General features: G+C 41.6%; 1 protein-coding gene across 12 annotated transcripts in view; it reads left to right on the top strand.

Annotated features, from left to right (window-relative positions):
• Positions 1 to 2,887: 2,887 nt before the first annotated feature.
• PTPRK (protein tyrosine phosphatase receptor type K) overlaps positions 2,888 to 19,489 on the top strand; it is a 378,252-nt gene continuing 361,650 nt past the window's right edge. For 8 of the 12 annotated variants that reach the window (XM_039707321.1, XM_039707325.1, XM_039707323.1 and 5 more), the window contains exon 1: positions 2,889 to 3,198. In XM_039707321.1, the coding sequence (XP_039563255.1) occupies positions 3,087 to 3,198 (112 nt within the window). In that variant the 5' untranslated portion in view covers positions 2,889 to 3,086. Of the gene's footprint in view, positions 3,199 to 19,489 lie in introns of all 12 variants that reach the window. The other 4 variants (XM_039707330.1, XM_039707332.1, XM_039707333.1 and 1 more) reach the window with 2 other exon arrangements.

The raw sequence follows: 19,489 nt of genomic DNA on the forward strand, positions 1-19,489 counted from the left end.
TCTTGTTGCACTCTAGGACAATGGTTAAAGGTTCCCAAAAAAGAAAAGAAGGAATAAGGAAATATTTTTCCTGGTTAGGAATATGTAATTTACTATAACATATCTAGATTTTACATATTGTTCAAATACCAAAGAAAACGTAGATTCTATCACATAGCTCTGAAATATTGCTAATTTAAGATATTTTGCTGTGAAATGATATATTGTGCTAGACATCTGTCAGTCACTACAGATATAATTAAGTGATAGCCTGTGTTAAAAAAATATGTTATGACAGGCTTAGCAACACCCAAAACTATAATGGGAAAGTTTTAACTGGGAATGCAAAGAGGATAGAGGCATCTAGTAGAGTTTCAGAACCAGTTTCTTGAAACTGACAGAGATTTATTTGGCACTTTATTTAGATGTTGCAATTATTAAGATAAAGACTGTACCTTCCTTACGTTCCAAATACCCCTCAGGCTGGAGGGAAAGATTTTACTGTGGGGTGTCTCCATCTTTCTGCTTTGTATTAGACTTGCATTTAACATAAAGTTTGTTAGCTCAGACACTTTTTAAAAGGCACGCAACAGGTAATATAGATTTGCTTGCTCTTAATTGAAAATGTGAAAACTGTAAAATATTTAGAGCTCCAAAAATATAAAAGCTGGAGTAAAAATAAATCCATTCATGTCATATAGCAAAAAAATATCTCAAACCTGAAGTGCAAGTACTTGTCAGGATGCCAAGTACAGTAGAAGGACACACACAGTGAACTACAGATGCACACACACCTAAGGGAAAAGTGGAGTCACGTGCACACCTCACCCCTACCTCTCAAGCCTGAACTCTCTAGTCAAGAAAAGAGTAGCAATCAAAATACTTTTTGTTGCTTTTTAATAGTAATGGAATAATGGGAAAGGATGAAATCTCAAGAGACTCTTACTGGAATGTATGTAAGCTGTCTGGATGTAGCCCAGATGATTGTACATCATCAGTGGGATCTATCATCACACAGCAGTGAAATAAACAACAACCTGGAGCTGCACATTCACCATCACCTAACAACCTCTCCCCCACTCCAGATGTGGCAATCTGCAGTGCTGATCACCAGATAGCTGCAAGCCTGTCATGGAGGTAAAGGGGAAAGAGACATTAGTCTTCCTCTCCTCTGCCCTCCCAAACAACTCACAAGTTATCTGGCTTAAAGCTACTTTTACAGTGTTAGCTGTATAGCTCCCAGCATGAAGGCAGGCAAAAGATACCCACGTACTCCCTCACACCAGTATGATTTGGTACATCTTTTTCATTAGCAACAGAAATGGTCATGTATCCTCAGGCATCAGAAGCTGTGCTGGCACACTTCTTTTTTTCACCTTGCTCAGAAAAATTTCCCATCTAGTACATGGCCCATCCTTTCTGAAATACTGGGTGTCATGAGATCATCTCACACAGCTCCCATTCTTCTTGAAGTTCCAACAAAGAGTCAGTGTTCACCGAAGCACATAATTTTACAGTTTGGGGTAAACTTGCAAGTGGGTTTTCAGCCGCTCCACCCAAAGGAAGGACAGGGTTTTCCAGGTGTAGAGTTTTTTTAGTGCTGGGCGTGTGTGAACTACATGGTATTTTGTATAACACTTGTGATTCACTTTTTTTCTGCTGTGAAAATCTAAGGGCTTGTGGGGCTTAAAGGAAAACCTATCAATTGCCAGACAATGGCTGGAAAGGATTTTGAATCACAGCAAACCTTTGATGAACCTGGATTGAATTTCGAATTTGCAATAAAACCTGTGTCTTTCCAGTGGTTTCAGTTTCAGGTGAAATCATTATACAACCTCTCTAATTACAAGTTGTCATGTGAAAAATAAAATCTAATAAAAAAAAGGTTAAAATAATATGCGGAGATTATGTTTATTTAAAGATAAATTCCAGCACTGGTGACTTTTTCTGTTATTTCAAATGCTTTTTGGAGTCCTAAGCTCTGGAGGCGTAAGGACCTGCAGTGCTTTTAGAAACAGAGAACAAGGCCTTTATTGCAGGGCATACCTGAGGTCTGGATCAGGAGAGTATCCTTTGTCACAACCCACGGGTGTCAGAGTCGCACAGCTGCACACAGACTTGTCTGAAAGGTCAGATAGCGATCACGCGTGGAAAGGATAGGATAATGGCAATACTGTTTATTGCCATTCCAACTGAGAACAATGAGCCTTTACTGGCGTTAGGAGCCAGACAAGTGTTGCCAAAGAAAGCAAAACCACGAACCCTGACTCGAGGATACAGCCAGGCTGTTTGATGCGCGCTGATAATAATACCACGCTTGCCACTCGATCCATATCGCGTTTCCAAGAACGGGATGAGCCAACAGATCCCACCCGAGGCGTGGGGACCGTCCCCCGAAACCAGCGCCCGAGACCCGCCGCTCCCGGCCGCGCTCCCTGCCCCGACCTCCCGCCCCTCCGGCTCAGCCGGCGCCCTCTCCCTTCCGCCCCTCTCCTCCTTCTCCTCCAGAAGCAGCAGGTTTCCCTCAGGAGGGAGGCTGAGAGCGGGGGGCTCGCACAACCGCCTGTAGCTGCTCCTGTGCCGCGCTGAGCCGAGCCGAGCCGAGCGGAGCCGCGCTGAGCCAGGCTGCGCCGTGCCGGAGAGGGCGGAGAAGAGCCGAGCCGAACCGCGCCAGGGGAAGCCGATCCGAGCGGAGCGGAGGCGATCCGGGCAGCGCCGATCCGAGCCGGTGCTGCCCCGGTGCCTGCAGCAGGAGGCGCTGCCGGGCGCCGCTGCGCCCGCGCCGGGCTGCGGGCCGGAGTCCCACATTCCCCGTGCCAAGTGCCGGGGAGCGGGGGTTGGACGTGCGCGCTCGGCTCCTCCCTCCCGCCCCACTCGCCCAGCAGCAAAGTAACTCCGGAGTACGAGGGGAATCGGTGCCACCGCCGCCGCGCTCGTCGCGCCGCAGACGGCTGCCCCAGCGGGCGGCCCCGGGGCCAGCGGGCGCCCCTCGGCGCGGGGGCTCCTGGCGAGGCGCCGCGGCCAGGGGGGCGGGCGAGGTGCGCTCCGCCCGCCGCCGCGGGCCGGGGCAGCACCGGCCTCTTTCAGAAACTTCTCCGCAAGTCGGCATGGGCAGGGGAGCCGGCGCCGCCGCCTCGCTGCCGCTGCTGGCGGCGCTCGCCCTGCTGGCCGGCCGCTCGCCCGCCCTGCTCGGGGCGGCCCGGGCCCAGCTCTCGGCAGGTGAGTTCTTGCTCGGCGCCCAGGTACGGGCGGGCGGCGCGGCGGGATCGCGCCGTGCCCGGGCTGCCTGCCGGGAAAGGGAGGGGAAGGAAGGGGAGAGAGTTGGGAAGGGTCGCGCCGCTCCGGGACCCGGCTCTTGCCCCACACCCCCAAGCCCTCCGCTCTACGGGGCGCGGTGGGAGACCCAGGCAGGCTGCCGGCGCGGGGCTCGCAGGGGCGGACAGAACGCGGGCTTCGGGCACCTTACAAACTCCCCTTCCTCACCTCCTCCTCCTTCCCTCCCCCGGCCAGCCTCCCAGGTGCCAGCGGGGTTGGAGCTGTTGTCGCCCCTTCCCCCGCTCAAACTTTTCCCGGCGTTTCCCTGCCTGGCGCGGAGAGCGCAGCCCGGCCGCTCCCCTCGCCCCGAGGCGTGGGGCAGGGAGACACGAGGTGCCGCCGGCCACCGGGATCCCCCCTCCCAGCATTAAAAAAGAGTGGTGGGTGAGAAACGGGAGGGAAAGCTCCGATAGGGTCGGCGTCTGTTTTGTGTGAAAACCGCCAATTTCTCGCCCCTTCCTCCCTGGCCGCCCAACGCCGGGGGTTTTGCGGAATTAAAGCCCGCGGGGCCGGGCGGTGGGAGCTGCGGCCGGCGCGGTGCTGAGTTGTTGGTCCCGGCGGAGCCTCGGGGCAGAGAGCCTGGGGCTGGAGCGGCCACTCCTGGAAGAGGGGGCAGCATCTCCCGTGCTGTGCCGGGGTGATGCGAGGGACACTGGGGACTCGTGTGCCGGACCGTCACCCCCACCTGCTCCGCTGTAGTTTGTGAAGCACCCTTCGTTTGCTTGGGTGAAGCTTTATTATGAACGTGCTGTTATTGTTTGCGGTGAAGTATTACACCAAGGAGTAACTGACTGGCTGAAATAGACTTAAGACTCTCGTTTTTCTTTCTTTCCTCTCCCCCTCGTTTGAATAGTACTTGCATCGAGTGCATCGGTTGAACAGGCATTTGAGATCTTTATCATACGATACTGATTTGAAAACTGCTATTAATAAAAGTATCTACACTCTTGAGACTTTAAAGGACTGATGTGTAGTCGGGGGCTTTTCTTCCTTTCCTCCCGGTCCTCCTATAAATTAGTTTTTAATTGAGACATTTGAAATGTCATCGATTAAGAAATATGCTGAAGGAGTGCTGATCTGAGCAGCTTACATCCATCCCTGTGTCTGAGTTTGGTGTGTATAATTTAATGTCTCTATCAGAATTGTGAAATTACGTAAGCATCTACGAGCCCTTTACCAGGGGAAGGGAAATGTACCATCCACACAGCTGGTATGTTGTAGGAACAACTAAAATAAAACATTCCCATGCGTAATATCTTTTCATTCAAAATCATAGTTAAGTTAGACTAGTGATTTTTGCTTTACTCCTAACTCATCAGGCTAGTGTTAACACCAAAGGTAACACTTACATAAAGATTCTTCATAAGCTTGTTCACTGGTGTAAGGAGAGTAGGAAGTTCTGATAACTTATATGATCTGTGGTATTTTGTGCTGAAAATGTGGCATGCAGCCTATTTTGAATTGCAAGTACAAGCAGTCAGGTTGGTACTGTGGCGTACGTGTTAGGTAAGTGGAAAAGAATGTTCAATATCCTTCTGACCAGAGTAGGTGAAGCTTGTCAAGGAGTTGAACAATTGTATCTAGGAAACACAAGATTAATTTTTTTTTGGTGTGTATAGCATGTCAGCAGCTAGAGACTTTAGTTTCTATTGCCAAGGATCAAGAATACTGATGTGTTGCACCAATCAGATGTTTGTTAATCAGAGACACTCAGACCTTTTTGAAGGTTTAGTGAAATACAGTTGCTAGTAGCTGATTCTATCATTGTGCTTGGTTTAAGATATGGTTATTGCTCTCTTATTAAGTACATTTGATATCCACAAGTAGAGATATGCCCTACTGAATTTAATAACTGCCCCAAAGTTTGTTTCATTACTTATTCTAAGCCAGTCCCAGGAGTGTGTGTGTGTGTTTGTGATTCTGTTGATGAAACTTCTTTATTTTGGTGTTGCTGGATGCACACACAAAAGTTTGAGCTCACTTGTCCCAGTCAGAGCCTTTCTGTAGCCTGAGAAGTTTCTCTGTTTGTTGCACACTGGAGCATCTGTTTTATACCTGGGCATCTCCATTGTTTAACATGAGTACTGTTTTGCAGTCATCTTTCTTTGACTGCCTTCCACCATCCTCACCCTAATATGTGAAGTGAGGATGCACAGCACGGCTTGGAAAAGCCTGTGCTTTTCCAAGTTAAACTAAACCTAGCTGATTCTCAGCTCCCTTTTTATTAATATTCTTCTCATCGGAATTGCAAGAATTGAAAACTGTTAATTTTCCTTTGTCGTTAATGAAGGTATTAAGTCAGTCTGGACCTTTTACAAATCTCTATCTCATTGTAATTTGATTTTTATTTTCTTTTTATGATGCTCTGTACTACTCCTGAGCATGAGCGATAGCAAAATCTAGAGCTCTTCATTAAATTCTTCATAAAAACTTTGACATGTTTATTAAGGGTCTAATCAAATTACAGAGTATGAATTTTTTGAAAGTTGGCCTTCTTCGGGAACCGTGTGTGATAGTCTGCCGTCTGTTCTTCCTTCTAACGTATTCCGTGAAAGCAAATGAGAAGGAGCTGCAGAAACTTGGGAAAAAGAACAAGATACATTTTATAATTTGTTGCTGTCTTAGAAATTGTGCTTGTATATCTTCTCTGCCCCCCCCCCCCCCCCCCACATAATCGAGACATTGTATCTTTTGTTTTTCTCCTCAGATTTCAAATGAAAAAAACCCCAAGCAAACAAAACTCCAAGCAGCTTCTCTCTGCCCTCCTCCCCTGCCCCCTTCCCCCCAGCCGCAGCCCTAATCCGCAGTGTAATGTTTTCTGGTCTCTGTAGATTGTTTCTTTACACCGCTGCTTTCCATGACCCTTCAACTTGGGTGCGTGCCTGTCAGAATCTAGGCCAAAATGTTTTGGCAGTGTGTTCTCTGTTGAAGTCTAGCTATTCCTTATATAGCACCTCCTTTCATCTGCAACTCCTACAGTTCGATAAAGAACAAGTTCGGCTTGTTTTCACAACTCAATCACTTTAAACTTATATTTTTTTAAAATTTTATTTTTAGCAATTTGCATATTTTCAATTTTGAAGGAAAAAAAGGAATATTTAAAAAAAAATTTGAAGAATGCTGCTGGCTTGTCAACTGCTGATAGAAATGTGCATTGCACTGCCTCTGATGGTGTCTGTACAAGAGTGTGAGGTTTATAACTACTAAATAAAAGATATGAGGATAGAAACTCTAGATACATCTGCTTACCTGAAATTATTTAACTGTGATATTTCAGACCATGGGGACAGTCAAGCATAAAAAACACAGTATGTTTTATGATTTCAGATAATTTATTAGAATAGTTAGACTTTTGTGTGCATAGTTAATGTCACAAATTAACATGCAAGGGTAAATATTTCTAAGTTAATATTTTCCCCTTCCCCTGATAAAATAGTTATAATCTGTTTTTGGGAGTGAATCTAACTCAGAAATTTGATACGATAAATTAGAAGATATTATTTGTTTTATAGATTTTTTCCATTAAATATACTTACTGAGAAATATATGAAAATTTTAACCAGCATATCTATTGTTTGTAATCGTGTAGTATAAGAAACTGAGAGCTCTTTGAAAACATTTAAAAATACTTTAAAGTAATTAAACTCAAATTAGCACTTTGCTGCCAGAACAGCAAAAGATGCTTCAGTCATATTTTTCCTTGAATGTACTACAATTTCCATATATGCAAGATATACAGGAGACATTGGTGGAGGTAGGCATGCATGCATAAGAAACTTATCAGCTGCTTTTTATTTCCCATCAAGCTGTTCAAATGTATCGACAAATTACACGGAAAATGAGTGAAATTAGAAGTGAAATTATTTTCCTGTTTTCATCGCTTGCTTCTCAAATCTTTTGTACGTTAATCTCCTTCCATAGCACTGTGGGTTCACAGATCACTTGCCTATCTGTATTTTCAGGTGCCATATTATAGTTATACAATAGATAAAAATTTTCTAATTGGAACTGAACAGATTCATGTGAAATTGAAAGCACCCAGAACACAATGACCCCGGAAATCCCTATTAGGCCCTTTTGTCTGAGAATCACTGTACTGCCTGATTAGTGTGGTAGTGATATACACAGTGCACCTTAAACCAAGGAAGGTGTCTTGCTCTTGTTTAGGATCTACTTAGACTAATAAATAAAAATTAAAAAATCCCAAGGGCAGGGGTGAGGTAAGAAATTTGCACATGATGGGGTGAGAGGTCCACCTGTCCAGTATCCAGTCTCTGATGGTGGGCACTTGGGGAGAGGGATTTTTGGCAAGGTGAGTGAGTTCCTCTGAGTACTGTCTGTCACTCACAGTGACAGAGTGCTGGTATTTTATCCCTAAGTGAACTATGTAACCGTGATTGTGCCTAATGACATTTTCAGCCTGTATTGCTTTTATTTATCTTGCTTTGTGGTAAGGAATCTATAAGTTGTGTGGAAAAAGCTACATACAAGCTTTGTTTTTTTGAAATAGCTTGTTGTATTTCATATATCCTAGCTCTTGTATGAAAAGATTAATAATAATTTCTCCCATTTTACCTTCTTCATGCCACACAGGGTTTTTCCACTCTTATCTCAACTATTCCATTTCTAGTCAGAAAAGTCCAGCTGTAGCCACCTTCTGTGAAGCTATCATTCCATATCTTCTTTTTACCCTTTATCAGCCTTCTTTCTGTTCCAGTTCTACATTGCTCAGAGCATCCATGAGACAGCTGCCTGATGGATTTATATAGTGCTTAATAATGATTTCTGTTCCCTATCCTTAGTGTGATCATTCCTGTCATTTGCTTGGCTTTTTTGACCATTTGTCTCACTCCTGCTTGTGAGCTGACACTTTTATGGAACTATTTCATTACTGAAGGAGTGAGATATTGCATTAAATGCAATAGTCTGTGGAGTGGCTGTGCCAGTGGACAGCAGGACTCTTGGGAAGGAGAGAGTCTTTAACCAGCCCTTTTGGAGGAAGGAGAGGTTTTGAGCCAGGCTCTTGAAGGACCTGTGACCTCATGCTGAATGTTTGGGACAGTTTAATGCTTACCACTATGGTTTGCCTCTTTCTCTTCTTGATATGCTCTTGTTAATACAGTGAGTTTAAAGGAGTTTACATGTAAAGATTGGCAGTATCTGGATTAACATGCAAAGATATCTGCAGTACTGCTGTAGTGTTGCTTCTTGGTCTCGAGTCTTTATGCTCTCTATCCAGTCATCCAGTCCTCCAGGTCATCTCACCTCTCAGGAGCTGGTATGTGACCGAGTGTCTGCAACTCGGATTTTGGTGAAATCTCTACTCTTCCTTTTGCAACACAGATTATGTTAAATGTGTATAGGAAGCTTCCAAAAAAACTACTTCAGTTCTCTTAGCTGAGTCAATTAGGACATACCTTGTGTTTTCTGGTGCTGATGGAATCCCATCTGCCATAGCTTATCATTGTCATGAAAAATGCTTTTGTAGTGCTGCTCCCAGAAGGGTGCACTCTGATTTGGAGCTTCGTTTGCAATCTGCCTATGCTATTAAGCTAATTTAAATTACTGCTGCCATAGAGGGGGGCATTTCTATCACTTGAGTGGCTCTCGGGTCTTTGGCTATGCTAGGTCTGGCCACCAAGTGGCCTGTGGATGAGCTGGTCTAGCTTTCTGTGAATTTCCTTGAAGGGAGGATGGGGCTTGGGATTAGTTTCCTATTAGTTCACTGGCAGATGTGCAGCCACCTAAACCTGACACAAGGGAGGATGCGGGTTGGTGGTGGGAAGGCTGGGTTTGACAGCTGCGATCACAGTGCAGCTCATGTGAGGTGAACCTGGCACTGGTCTGGGTCACACTGGATCTATGCTCTGCTCACCGGGCCAGCACTTCATTTTCCCAAGGAAGTACAAAGAACAGGCAGGAGGACATGGACTGAGGGGGAAAAGAGGCCTGGTGCTCGCTCTGGAGGGAAGGTGTTTGAAGGTGTGCTCTGGCTGACTGCACACCAACTGATGGCAGCGTCATGCTAGTGTTTCTGACATGCAGCTTTGAGTAAACTGGGCTTAAATGTGTTCTTTCATTGTAATACATAGCTAAAGTGTTTATTATATAATTGTGTAAACAAGGAGTGGCCTATTCATAGTACTTAGTAGAGAGCAATTGTGATGTCAAGTAATAGAGGACTTGGTGGAGGAGTGACACCTAGATAGCAGCTAGAATTAGAGATGTTGTGACACCCAGTTTGGGGCACGGCAGGAACTGATTTAAAGCTGGTTTCTGTGATTTCACATCTTTCCATGCATGATCTGTCCTTGGCCATCCTCTGGGGTATTTAAATAGGATTGCTCATGAGATGTGAATGTGGGTTGAAGAAGAAAAATGGCCATGGTTTCTAAAGGCCAGAGTGAGCCAGCAGGGCAGTGGCAAATGGCGTTGGTGACAATTCCATATCATTAGGCTGAGCATAAAATCCTTCTACTCATAATTTTGTAGGTCAGAAAGGTCATTACCTTGTGCTGTTTCCTGGTAAGCCTTGACTACAGATGGCTTTAAACCACTAGTTTAAAACTATGCAAACTACCCAGCTGAAGTCACCTATTGTGCATACCAACTTTGTAGTTTTGAATCACTTAGTCTGCTCTAACTGAGAAGCCATATAGTTGAAAGTTGTGTCTGCATTTTAAGTAAGAGATTTGAGGGATTTAATTTCTGGAGGATTGGTGTTGTGAAAAAATTCAATTCTTTGCCTGGTACTAAGGTGATATGAGGTTATTTTTGTTAGCTAGTGTATGAAAGATTAGACCTTTCAGTTTGTCAGAAAGTCATTTACTTCTGTTGCCACTTACTAAAAACATGTGATTATGTTTATTAATTGAGTAGCAAAAGAGGCCATTTCTCAACTACCATGTCATGAAATTAATTCTACTGACTTATGAGACACTGTTGAATACTTTAAATCCAAGTTCTGTTGCAATTAAGTTATGGTATGTTCATTCTAATTATTACAGACTGGTTACTCAATTTATTTTGAGGTGGAGTTGCATGCTTTCTTTTGTGTGTAAACACTTGCTCTGTAACAGTAAAAATGACTGATGAATAATAACCAGAAGAGAAAAATACTATGAAGAATAATTGTGGCTGTAGTTCAAATGAGTTCAAAACTGCTCAGAGTTAAATTTTTGACTGGATAACTGACTTATTGAACTATTTTTTGTATTACTATTTCCAAACAGAAGTTGTGTTTCTTTGTGAGTCCTATAGTGTGGTTTATGATATTTGCTGGTTTTAAACGATTTATGATTTGAAGTAAAAAAGAAAAGTCTATTGAAGCACTGAAATTTTAGACTACTTTTGTCTTCTTCACTACAGTGAAAAATTAAAATTACAAGACCTGGAAGAGAGTTGACCTGTTGCTATTAATTAGAAAAATGCTTTGATTTTATATTTTGACACTCCATTATATCTGTATCTTGTCTCTGTGGTGTGAGGCTGGAGTAAGATCAAAGTGGTATCCGTTGTCTTGGTTCTCCCAGTGTCATCCTATTTGCCTGTTCTTTGTAAATGTGAAAGCGCTTATCAGCCATGAGAGTGCTGAAGAAATGTGACTGAGTTCTTGACTAAATTATCAGTGCTGACTGCCATCACTCTATTTAAAATACTTTAAAGGGATGATTTCTTATAAAAGTACCAAAGGCAGTCTTATATTTTGTTCAACTTCTGATTCCTTAGAAGAAAAGCACTTTTACAGTTGTACAATATACTTTTTTCAGTCATCTCTTCCATTAGTATCCTCAAGTCTGAGTATCATGCATTTTAAGTAGACAGTACATACCAAAGCATTAGTGTGTTAACTTCAGTGCTGTTTGTCATAAGTTTTCCAGAGAAGACAATGGTGTTGATTTAAAGAGAATGTTAAATAAACAAAAACCCCCAGTCCAGTCTCGAAATTACCAAACGGTCAGTCCCGTAATCCCTTCCCCCATACCTGAAGAAAGAAGTGGATTGTCATCTCCCCCACTGTTCTTGAACTCCTTGTCCCATGGTGGCTCATCCTCCTCCCGCCCCCCCCCCACCCCGGCCCCAGAAGGGTGAATCTTTAAGTGACCTTAAACATGCATTCACAACAGCCCCCTCCAGCTCCTTTTAAAAATCTCCTTGGCTCTCCTTGGTTTTTGTTGGAAGAGTTCAGTGTTAGAGTTTGGTGCCATAAGTGAAGGAAGGTAGATGAGATTCCTTTCTCAGAATGGTTAAGTATAAACAGTATATAGAAATAGTTGACTATAAATATCATTTTTCATGAAGTTTTTGTGTGTTCCTTTGGTTAGCTGTATCTGTCTTTTGTTGATGTGATAACGTTGTTTGGTGCATTCCATGTTCACTTTTCAGGCTAGTCAATTTCCAGTTAAAAAAGGCTTTCCACTCTCACACAGCTGAAGTGTAATAAAATGGTCTTTTCCTTAGTCAATTCAGAAAAGCCAAACAAATATTCTTTTTGCAGTTTTTACCAGCAATCAGTCCCGACTCAATTTGTGAATATACTAGAAATTGCAAACTCATTCCACAGGCTTGCCAGCTCTTCAACATATGAATACTTTGTGTGTGTGGTCTTGTTTAGTGCAAAAGGTCTATTTATATTAAGTTTTTTGCATTTGTAAATCTCTGTGGGGTTGGCTTTCCTTTTTTCCCTACCTTTCCTTTCAGACAGCATGACAAACTATTCACAACCCCCACCACAAACAAAATCCTTCATGTTCTTGCTCTACTTACTTATAAGAGTGTAAGTAGATATGTAAGGGTGGAAAGGCATTTTCCAGGTGAGAGCAAAACCCTTGGCATGTAATGATTTGGATTTCTGAATCAGTTGAAACGAAGCTTGGTAATGAAAGGGATTATAATTTTCCTGGTAGACACAGGCTAAATAGATGGGTGTAATGTCATAGCATGTAAAGATTTAAAGGTGGGGGTTTTTTCTGACTGAGGTGGCTGAAACCTGAAAGTGAGAAGTTGTTAATCAAATTGGGGTTTTTTTAACTTTTAACATTTTAAAACCGCTTCTGTTAGTAGTTACTTACACTATATGCTGTTATTAGCCGATGTGGTTGACTTTTTCCTTTGATAAAGTTAGTTTAATGATTTAGTGCTTTGATTCTTCTTACATAAGTGGGAAAGTGTTGCATTCCTAGGTGGTGTGTTATTCACAGTAGTTTTTTCCTTCCCTCCCTTTTTTTCCCCCCTTCTTTCTCCTTTCATTTGAAATACCTGCATGCTGACTTGGTTAAGTACTGTAGGATTGGTTAACAGCTCCTTCTGAGTCATGTTGAAGGTATGAAGCGCTTCCAGGTCTGCAGTTCTTTCCAGGGATGAGAGAGTTCCTGCCTAGTTTGTGTATCCTGTTGTCTGCACAGCAGCAAACTACCAGAGTCAGTTTATAGGTTGTTTTAAAGGCATTGAAATGGATGTACTAAACAGCTTTTTAGGGGGGTGGTGGTTGTTCCCTCTGGCTCACTTACCTGTATTTTTTTTTGGGTTTATACTCCAAATGCTCAATCCTTTTGGTGATTTATTGGTGTTTCTGTCAAAAGTTGATCAAGGAGCCGAGTTAAATCACTAGCATTTTGGAAGGGCAAGATTATGCTCTCGTTTAGAGAGACTGCACAGATGTTCTTTATGAGGGTAGGGGAGTCGGTACATTACTTTCAGATTGACAGAAACCATGTATTTTAAAATCCTTGGTCTGAGCTTTATGGGGTATGTGACGAGGCTGTGAACCTGAAAGAGTAGCATTTGTGATTAATAATGACATTTGCAGACCCTAGGAATACTGGAATAATCTGTTGGATTGCTTTGCTTGCATAGTGATAGTATCCAGATGCTAAGCGTAAACATCTCTCTCTGTTTGCTTAAGCATGGAAATGGGAATGAAAACAAGCACTAGATAATTTGAGTTTCTGGGAAATAATTTTGACCATCCATCTCTTTAAACAGCTATTAAGTAAAAAGCAGCCTTAAATAATTAATGGGCCAGTCTTATTCTGATGAAGAAGTTGAAAGAATTAGAAAATTGTTTTGTAGCAGAAATGCATATGTGATTAAAAAACAACAAAAAGACTCCCACTGCACTTGGACATGAAGCATTTGCATTGTGAACCTAAACGTAAAAAAACCCCAGCATTAGCAAGTGGAAGCAAAAGCCAAAGAAAATGCTCAAATTTACTAAGTTTGTATATTAGGCAGTCCCCAGAGAACACACGAGTGAATGAAGTTGGTAAATGTTTATTTATTTCCCTAATAAAATAGCAATTTTATTCACTTTTAAAGTGCACAGCAGTACTGATGTTGATTACCTAATAGACAGTTTGTTAAGTTCTTACCAAGTGCTGTTTCCTGGGCACTGCTTGTGTAGTGCTTGCAACAAAGCTGTAGTGGAAAGTAGTTTTGGAGAATTTCTTGCCTTGAATAATACTTTGAAATTGGGAAAACAACATAATCTTACTTTGATTTGTGAAGTATAAGGGAGGCATAAGTGCACTACTCCTTTGTCCTTAAAGGAAAAGCAACTGCTCTCATATTTGTTGGAGGACAACATTAAGTATTGGGCTCACAATTTTGTAATAAATAAGTCCTCAAACCATACAGATCCCAAGTCCTCGTACATGTTCTTCCACATCAGTTACTGTCTTGTGGTTGAGAATTGAGTCCAGTGATGGAGGCAGCATTTCAGCTGTGTAAACAAAATAGATATGAAGAAGAAAGTGTAAAATTAAGAAGGGACAAAAGGGATTTGTGAATCCATTGTGGAAATCTTGATGTTGATGAGTTTCTTCAGTACTGTGCCATGAATGAGGAGGATGCCTTTTTTTTCTCTATAAGACAGAAAATGTGAACTGAGTATGAAAGGACAGTAAGCCCATCCTTGTTGCTGCTCTCCAGCTTTTGGTACTTTAGGAATAACTCCTACTTTATCATTATCTTGTTACACTAACAGGTTTGTGGGCAGTAATACATAAAATTCTAAACAGCTCTGCTCATACTGTATGTTGAGTGTTTTGCCAGGTGAAAGAGGTCAGGAAAAAGAAATCAGCCTACCTGCCTGTGCGATGACTGAATTATGGCTAGGCAGGGGGTTTTGGCGACTTTCTTGAACATTCTCCAGTTTCTTCCACGTCTGCTTAGCTTTTGTTTTATTGCTGTTTTAAACTCCTATTGTTTTAAACTCCTAGATCAGGGCACCTTTATCTTCCTGTTTACTATATTAAAAAGGCCCTGTCAAGCAGGAATCCAGGTAAAACTGGTTTCTTTTTATTTCCTAATCCTTTTTTGAGACATTCTGCATCCAAGATGACTGTGTATTGTTTATCATAGTATTCTCCTGTCCTTCTTTTACATTCTCTCTTATCTGCTTGTTTACTATATCTCAACTACAGTAATTAGGCATCTGAATAAATTTGCATTTCTTTGGATAAGAATTAAGAAAGAGCAGGCAGTATGTGGTCTCAGTACTTAAGCAAAATGGGTCCTTCTATAAAAGATTGCTTTTGCTATGTTTAGGCCCAGAGAAGTTGCTATTTCCTTATACTTTTGCAGTTCAGAACACAATTTAGAAAAAGAGTGGGATTCTGTAATCTGTCAGGGGAAAAAGTAGAGAAAGTGTAACAACATTAAGAACATTAGAGTTGCACATATTAAAAACTTCTGGCTAAATAAGTTGTAATTAAGAGGATTTGCCTTTAGCAGTATAAAAGATAAACTACCAATGATTGTATCTTCTATGTAAATGTTCAGTAATTGATGTATAGCTTATAAATGGACCCAGTGGCTGTTTGATGAATGTGTTTATGCATGGTAAAATATATAAATACATCTAGGTCCCTGGAGTATTTTTGGTTTCTTTCATATATGATTGATCAGTTTACCTAAGAGACAGACTAGTTTGTTCTCAGACACAATTTACGGATTCTGGCATGATGAAATGTTATAATAGCAGGAGATAAAATGCATGGGCAAAGAAGATATTCGTAATGGGGGACTGTAATCAGTGTTTGAAAACTGGGTAATGGACTGCAGAAGACAGCAGCCTAACAGACAGACAACAATAACAACCATTTGCGAAAATGCAAATGCATGGTAAAATTAAACTAAGTCAAAGCGTGGATGAATGTTCTGAAGTGTATTTCAGTTTGCTTTCCAAAAACTTTGGAATGAAAGACTTGAATAGCTAGGAAGTAATCCTTTTTTAATTCAAGCTTTTAATTTTAATGTCTGTGAATACAAACAGTAAAAAAAAAAGATTTCCGAAAGCAAAGTAAGGCTATGTTTCAGTAAAGTTATCTGCACTGTATTTTGCTCTTGGAATCTTATGAGCTGCTTCAGCAAGAAGTTAGAAGGATCTTGCCAGTTTTATCTGTGACACTAGTACCTGTCAGGGCAATTCTGCTTTGCTGTGTCTTAGACAGACTATGGCTGTATCTGCATTGACAAGCAATTTAGTGCAATAGATGCTGGTTGCTGAATCGAAGTCTTAGAGGTAGTGAGACATTTGGAACCATTGCATGTTGTATAGGCAGGCAGGGTTACCTCAGATTTCATGGTCTTCTGTAGGCTCATTTTTTCTGGTGTGTTGGGTTCCTCATAGCAGACTATGTATCTCATGGTACATAGTCTGCTAACTTTGAATCAAGCTTCCCTGAGAATTGTTGGAGCATTTCAGATGTGGAGCTTCTGGCGTGCTTGTTTCTGTCTGTGGTGGTGAAGTTCACATGTACAAGAACTGTGCTGAGAAAAAAATTAATGGTAAATGAGGCAATCAAGGCATTTATTTTCCGTCTCTTTTGAACCAAATTCCCAATACAGATACAGCTTATTAAAAAAAAAGAAGGAGACTAGACAGGTCTTCTGCTACAGAGTGTATAAAAATCAGTGGGACAAAAAATTGAAGAGCATGCTCTGAAAAAGTAGCAATATTTTTGAAATTGCAGCAACCTTTTCATAAACATGCCTCTGTCGTGGTTTTTAAATGTTTGGCTAGTAGGTTTCTCAAGTGGTGAACAAATACGAGATGAAGATGATGATGATGTGTTAATTTAGTGATGAGTGTTTTCAAGACTGAGAAGCTAACCTGGCAGGGAAAACTGAAAGCATGTTTAGATAGTGAAATTAAATACTGTATTCAAACAATGCTTTATATTTGCTAGGAAGAGCAAAGATTGGTCTCAAAATGTTTGAGGCAGATATCATGCAGGCTAAAGATCTCTGGTTCTGTTTTCCTCTCTGAGATTGTGTTGCCCATTATGATGCTAATATTTGAGAGGCCTGAAATACTTTTGCCTCATGATGTTCCTGTGATTTCTGTTGTCATGCAACCCCCATTTAGGACAGAGACCTGACTGTCAATTGGAGAATTTACAATAAGGCATTATGCTTTAATTTCTTATGTTCTACCTTATATTCCAGTTTGTTACCTAGATGTGGGGTTATCCCATCCTGCAACAGGTGAAATTTTATATGAAGCAAGGCTAGACAAAATTATACCCCACTGAGAGAACTAGTCCTTAATAAGGCAAGCATTGTCAGTGTGTTTGCAAGTAACATTGAAGGTAATGACACCAATAACATCTCAACCTGGTAATAACATCACAATGATTTTGAGGGAAATGGTTAGTGAAAGGGACCAAAAGGGTAGTTTTTCCTGTGAAAAATCTCTGAAAAGAGGTAGGGGAGGGGAGAGAGAGAGAAGACTTGTTGATAAAAATGAAGCAGAATATATTAAACTTGAAAATGGAATATAAATCATAGGAAATTAGAGTTAAAATAACAATTGGCCACAAGGGGGGAAGCTGTGTGCTAAGGCCAGCTGAGATGTCTGCCCCTATAGAGTTTAATATCTCACTATGTGTGAAGAGTGCAGCCTGGAAATGAGATTAAAACAGGAATTGACCAGAACCAGGAGATGAACCATTGCACCTTCCTGGAGGTGTCCACCCCCATGGAGATTAATAACACACAGACTAAGGAAAATGTGTTTTGCAAAGAAGATAAACATCCATTCTCCATATCAAGCAGATCATCTCATAGGACTTGGATAGGAAATAGCCTTGACTTTCTATCAGAGACTTATGCTCTGTTGTCAAATAGATTCTTCCAAGGCCATTTGAACATTTTACTTTAGCAGACATGGCAACAAAACTATGATTTAATGTTTTATTAATGTTGCAAAGCATATTGTGGCAAGTTCACTCTTCTTATATTTAATCTTCCTTACATGGTAACTAATAAGCAGATCAGATTTCTGATTAAGCAAAGGGGGATTGAAGTCATTATTGACATACAAGTCAGTTTTTTCCCTACCTCTGTTAATGCAACATCTCCCAAAAACATGGAGTTTGAGATGAGATTGCCCTTTAGAAGGAGAGAAGTGCAATCTTTTCATAGTTTATCTGTTAGAAAACAGTGGAATTTTTTTAACAGTTCAGTTAAATACAGTATTTAACACTTGACTTTCCCCTTTTTTAAATTTTTTTGAGTTCTAGTGACTTTTTTCAAAGAAGTCAGGGAAGTGGAAGTACATTAAACTAGTCATCTCAAAATACAAATCCAGATGAGGTATATTTGGTTGCACACTGGGTATATCTGATGATGAAGACAAATTTTCAAATCTTTGCCTGCATCCCCAGTTTTTAGCATCACATCTTTCAGGCATATAGGTTTGCTTTGTCTAGAAGTCATGTGGTTGGTCAGCTATCACAGGTGTGTGTTTCACCAGGCACTCAAAAGAAAAGCGTAATTGTAATTAATGTTATAGTAATATCTACACTACCATTTTTCAATTTTCAATATAGCAATACCTACACTACCATTTTTTAAATTTTCAATGTCACTTTTTTAATGGAGGGTGACCAGTGCTCCTGTTTCTGTTTGGGGCTGTCTGTTGTTGAAATGGCACAATTTATAAAGTGAGTCCTGGTGTCTCTTTCTTCTGCTGTGGTAATCAGGACACCTGGGATATTTCTGCAAGCCAGAATAGTTTTGGATTGATTATTTAATTTTGAATAGACTTGTGAAGGCCATCTGGACCAAGAATATCAGTGCATGGGCCAATCTTGGCTGCAGGAATACCTGTGGGTACAGGCTGGATAGTGGCTGGATGATGTCCTGCAAGGAAGGGATTTGTGGTTGATAGCTGGTGGGATATACATGTGGGCTTTTTTTATTTTTTTGTCATTGTTTGTTTTGTTTGTTTGCTTCTGTGGGGCTTTTAGTAAAGTTTTTGTTTTTCTGAGCAAAGTGAATGGCATACTGGACTGCAGTGAGAGGATTGTAGCCAGCAGATGGTGGCAAGATGCTGTGCCCCACTACTCAGTGCTGGTGAGGTAAGATTGTAGTATTTTGTTGTTAATTGTACCTCTTGACTTCTCCCAGGTCCTGAAGGATGTGGAGAAGCTGAAGCCTCTTGGGAAGTTACTGAGGTTGGGGCCTGGATGGTGTGACCTAGATGGTGTGATCTCCAAGGGGCACCTGAAGGGAGCTGGGCTTGTTTAGTCTCAAGATGAAGAAGAGTAAGGGGATAAGCTTGCAAGAACTTGAAGGGTGTTTATGAAGATGACAGAGATGATCTCTTTGATAGCAGCAAGTAATACAGCAAGGGGCAGTAGACACAAATTGCAGCTTGGGAGGCTCAGCTTGAACATTATAAAACTTTGCTCGTGTGTAGGAGGGTGGTGGAGCAGAACAGACTGCCCAGGGCAACCCCTGTCCACTGGGGCTTTCAGTCCTCAGCTAGACAAAGCTGTGACTGATGTTATAGTCTTGGTGATAATTCTACTTTGAAGGGGGTATTTGGCCTAGGATGGCCTCCAGAGGTGTCTTGCAAGCAACACTTTGATTCTAGTAGAAGTGTAGCCTGCAATTTCGTGGGGTGTGGGAACAGGTTGATGCAGGTTGAAAGTGCTCCAGCCTGGCAATGGCTGCTTGGTCTCTGCTCCAGAGACATTTTCATAACCTTTGCTTCTTCTCTCAGCAGTCAGACTGGACTTTTTTTTCTTTTGTGAAATGATATGTTCACAAATAACCTAGGAATAGCTTTGCAGATATACATGGAATTATTTGCTTTTTTTTTACTTTTCCCCCCCACCTGTAACTCCATGATTTGGGCAAGATTTATGCTTCTGCATGCAAACTCATTTATAAATTGATTCACCCT

The sequence above is a fragment of the Passer montanus genome, unplaced genomic scaffold (genome assembly GCF_014805655.1).
Source record: "Passer montanus isolate IOZ18808 unplaced genomic scaffold, ASM1480565v1 scaffold2, whole genome shotgun sequence".
NCBI lineage: Eukaryota > Metazoa > Chordata > Aves > Passeriformes > Passeridae > Passer > Passer montanus.